Here is a 5,000-nt window from a genome sequence, read left to right on the forward strand (position 1 = left end):
GGGGGGGGGGGGGTCATCATAGAACCAGTCGTTGCAAGTTGCATGGCAAGACAAAGCTAATCTGCAGCCTCTCTCTCTCTTCCTGTTGCGTTTCTTCTTCTCTGCTCTGTCCTGTCATCCACACCAGTAATTATCGTGTTTGTGACGGATACTATAATACAGATTTGCCTGGGTAAGCTTCCGCCATTCTTCCCCAATTTGTCTTTGTCACATGATACACATGCAGTACATTAGCCGACATGCTAATCTGACCGGAGGCTCAAAACACATTTAAATTTCTTCACATTTCTCACTGAAACCCTCAGGCCTTGTTAGCCTGTTCATGTTGTATCCATGACGATCCCTGACTCAACATGCCAACTAACCAGCGCTGTGATGCGTCTCATCTAATCTCTCTTTCTCTCTTCCTGCTCATCACGCTCTCTAGATATGAAGATAATAAACCGTTTATCAAGTAAGGAAGTCCAAGTCCACACGTCTGGCTGTTCTCCCCAGCTGCTGACTAGCGACCTTCTCCCCTTCAACTGATCCTGTCCTTTTCACTCTCTCTACCTGTCTCTCTCAATGTCTCTCTCTATCAATGTCTCTCTCTCTCTCTCTCTCTCTACCTGTCTCTCTCAATGTCTCTCTCTCTCTCTCTCTCAATGTCTCTCTACCTGTCTCTCTCAATGTCTCTCTCTCTCTCTCTACCTGTCTCTCTCTCTCTCTCTGTCTCTCTCTCTGTCTCTCTGTCTCTCTGTCTCTCTCTACCTGTCTCTCTCAATGTCTCTCTCTCTCTCTCTCTCTCTCTCTCTCTACCGTCTCTCTCAATGTCTCTCTCTCTCTCTCTCTCTCTACCTGTCTCTCTCTCTCTCTCTCTCTCTCTCTCTACCTGTCTCTCTCAATGTCTCTCTCTCTCTCTCTACCTGTCTCTCTCTCTCTCTCTCTCTACCTGTCTCTCTCAATGTCTCTCTCTACCTGTCTCTCTCTCTCTCTCTCTCTCTCTCTCTCTCTCTCTCTACCTGTCTCTCTCAATGTCTCTCTCTCTCTCTCTCTCTCTACCTGTCTCTCTCAATGTCTGTCTCTCTCTCTCTCTACCTGTCTCTCTCAATGTCTCTCTCTCTCTCTCTACCTGTCTCTCTCAATGTCTCTCTCTCTCTCTCTCTCTCTCTCTCTCTCTCTCAATGTCTCTCTCTCTCTCTCTCTCTCTCTACCTGTCTCTCTCAATGTCTCTCTCTACCTGTCTCTCTCAATGTCTGTCTCTCTCTCTCTACCTGTCTTTCTCAATGTCTGCCTCTCTGTATGTCTCTCTCTCTCTCTCTCTCTGTCTCTTTCTCTCTTTATCTCTGTCTCTCTCTCTCCCTCTCTGTCTCTCCCTTGCTCTCTCTTTCTCTCTCTGTCTCTCTCTCTTGTTCTCTGTCTCTCTCTCTCTCTCTCCCTCCCTCTCTCTCTCTCTCTCTCCCTCTCTCTCTCTCTCTCTCTCTCCCTCTCTCTCTCCCTCTCTCTCTCCCTCTCTCTCCCCAGGCTCCTCATCCTCTCTCATCACCTCATGCCTGTCGTCTCAGTATCCAGTTTGGTGTTGTGTGTCTGTGCGAACCTTGAACTTTGACCCGAGGAGCCTTCACACACCAGGCGTGTTTCCTCCAGCTCTCTCCTCAGCTTGTGTAGTCGTCTAGTTGTCAGTGTTAGTTCACTACAAACAAACACGGTGGACTTGTTCAAATGACTTCAGGACATCAAGAACCAAGCGTGCAATTATATAACATTGAACCCTCAATCAACTAACCTGTTTGGACACGCTGGCCCAGACCCATCTGAAGCCTCTTGATGGAATAACAGGGGAACTGTTCCACCTCATGAGAAAACATCACTAAATAATGCACTCATTCTCCATTCATATGAGTTCCTCTTTACCATAACAAACAGGAATTTTAGTCCAACTTGCGTGTTATAATACAGGTGTTACTGTGTTTGGGTGTGACTGGATCTTTGGTGTTTCAGTTATTTTTCTCCTTGGTTCATTCAGCTATTGTGGGATGGGTTATCATTTCATATTTTGAACAATAACTCAAAATTGGATTTATTTCTCTCTCTCTCTGTTTGTTTGTTTGTGTGTTTATTTGTGTGTTTGTTTGTGTGTTTGTTTGTGTGCAGGTCCTGGGTGCTGGGTGCGTTCGCGCTGCTCTGTCTGTTGGGCCTGACGTGGTCGTTTGGTTTGCTGTTCATCAGCGAGTCGTCCGTGACGATGGCGTATCTCTTCACCGTGTTCAACGGCCTCCAGGGCGTCTTCATCTTCACCTTCCACTGCCTCCTCCAGAAGAAGGTCAGAGAGCCGTCCCTCTCCACACACATTCACTTCCTCTCCACACACATTCACTTCCTGTCCACACACATTCACTTCCTCTCTACACACATCCACTTCCTCTCTACACACATCCACTTCCTCTCCACACACATCCACTTCCACTCTACACACATCCACTTCCTCTCCACACACATTCACTTCCTCTCTACTCACATTCACTTCCTCTCCACACACATCCACTTCCTCTCTACACACATCCACTTCCTCTCTACACACATTCAATTCCTCTCCACACACATCCACTTCCTCTCTACACACATTCACTTCCTCTCCACACACATTCACTTCCTCTCGACACACATTCACTTCCTCCACGTTCACTGCAGCTCAATCCTAAGATTACCCCAAGATTAAACATGTCAAAACAATATTCCCACTGAGCAGTGATAGAGGAGAGTTAACCCTTCGGTAGTCACATGAATGAGTAGTGATAGAGGAGAATCAACCCTTCGGTGGCTTAACATGAATGACCTTGTCACCAACGCCCCCTGTGTTTGCGTACGCAGGTCCGTAAGGAGTACAGTAAAAGCTTCCGTCACGCCCCCTGCTGTGGGGGCCTGCCCACTGAGAGCTCCCACAGCTCGGCTAAGACCTCCGCGGCCAGGACCACCGCCCGCTACTCCTCCGGCACCCAGGTACTGTCCCCGCCGGCCGCCGGCCACTCGGCTCCACGTACCGGCAGAGGAACACACACACAAAGCTGGAACCAAGGCGGTGATGGTACCAAGCCATGGGTCCAAACCCCCAATGATGGTACCAAGCCATGGTACCAGACCCCCAATGATGGTACCAAGCCATGGAACCAACCCCCAATGATGGTACCAAGCCATGGAACCAAACTCCCAATGATGGTACCAAGCCATGGAACCAAACTCCCAATGATGGTACCAAGCCATGGTACCAGACCCCCAATGATGGTACCAAGCCATGGTACCAGACCCCCAATGATGGTACCAAGCCATGGTACCAGACCCCCAATGATGGTAGCTAGCCATGGTACCAAACCCCCAATGATGGTACCAAGCCATGGAACCAAACTCCCAATGATGGTACCAAGCCATGGTACCAGACCCCAATGATGGTACCAAGCCATGGGTCCAAACCCCCAATGATGGTACCAAGCCATGGTACCAGACCCCCAATGATGGTACCAAGCCATGGTACCAGACCCCCAATGATGGTACCAAGCCATGGTACCAGACCCCCAATGATGGTTCCAAGCCATGGTACCAGACCCCCAATGATGGTACCAAGCCATGGTACCAGACCCCCAATGATGGTACCAAGCCATGGTACCAGACCCCCAATGATGGTACCAAGCCATGGGTCCAGACCCCCAATGATGTCCCAAACGTCAGAGTGAAGCCAGACTGAAGACAGCAGGCGAAGCCGGCTGGAGACCGAGCTGCTAAAGAATGTTCTTGCACAGGAAGCAACTTCAAGCAGCATCTACTCAACCGCATGCATATCTTTCCCTGCTCTTCCCTTTAGCACCCCTTTTATCTTTGTTTCTCACTAATGCCTCATGCATGGGAAATATGAATGCACTATCAAAGCATTACCGATTCCTTTTTACTCTGCAGTTTGTTATTAATTCTTGTATTTTCTTAAGGGCACAATCATTTTTGGATAGTAAAAAATGATCCAACTAAAAGTACAATTTACTAAATTGTGTTTAAAACAAGCCATTCACATCACATGCTGTTCCCCTGAAACTCCTAAACCAATTGAGCGCCCCCATTTCATCAACTTCTTCTTCAAAGATTTTTAATATGAAAACTGATTGAATATACCGTGTGAAGAAAACCCAGTACAGTTGGCCCTTGCCACAGTGTGTAAGAGTAGGCCAGCCAGGGTAGACGACTTGATGAAAGTTGATCTGAGGTGAGTGGGGCTTGTCCAAGTCCTAATACCTGTCCCTAGTTAATCTGACAGAGTCCAAGTCCTAATTCCTGTCCCTTGTTAATCTGACAGAGTCCAAGTCTTAATACCGGTCCCTTGTTAATCTGACAGAGTCCAAGTCTTAATACCGGTCCCTTGTTAATCTGACAGAGTCCAAGTCTTAATACCGGTCCCTTGTTAATCTGACAGAATCGTATCAGTCCTAATTCCGGTCCCTTGTTAATCTGAAAGAGTCATATCAGTCCTAATAGCCGTCCCTTGTTATTCTGACAGAGTCCAAGTCCTAATTCCTGTCCCTTGTTAATCTGACAGAGTCCAGGTCCTAATTCCTGTCCCTTGTTAATCTGACAGAGTCGTATCAGGAGAATGTGGAATGACACCGTACGAAAGCAATCTGAGTCCTCCTTTATCTCAGGTGACATCAACAGCACCTCCACCCTTAACCAAGGTCAGTCACACACCATCTCTCTCCACACACACCATTCACACAATACAACTACTTGTTCAAGTAATTTACAGCTGGTATTAGACAGGGGAATGAGACAGGAAATGACAATGCCCCAGTAGTTTTGGGCTGGAGTTGGGCTGGAGTTAACACAGGATTTAAGTGGAGGAAGGCTGGCAAATCCCCTCTCCTAATAGTTTGTGCGCTGTCACTTTGGGCCGTGAACATTGACCGCAGGATCTGGGCCAACGCCAGACTGTTTGGACTGAGGTGCAATGTTAAGAGCTCAATCCATTAAAAAAAATAATA

General features: G+C 47.7%; 1 protein-coding gene across 1 annotated transcript in view; it reads left to right on the forward strand.

The window, feature by feature from the left end:
- Positions 1-5,000, forward strand: part of adgrl2a (adhesion G protein-coupled receptor L2a) — a 111,328-nt gene that overhangs the window by 99,413 nt on the left and 6,915 nt on the right. The window contains 3 exon segments of the mRNA XM_084459246.1: positions 2,134-2,302; positions 2,851-2,979; positions 4,598-4,694. Coding sequence (XP_084315372.1) covers positions 2,134-2,302; positions 2,851-2,979; positions 4,598-4,694 — 395 coding nt within the window.

The sequence above is a fragment of the Borostomias antarcticus genome, assembly GCF_949987555.1.
Source record: "Borostomias antarcticus genome assembly, chromosome: 26".
Taxonomy (NCBI): domain Eukaryota; kingdom Metazoa; phylum Chordata; class Actinopteri; order Stomiiformes; family Stomiidae; genus Borostomias; species Borostomias antarcticus.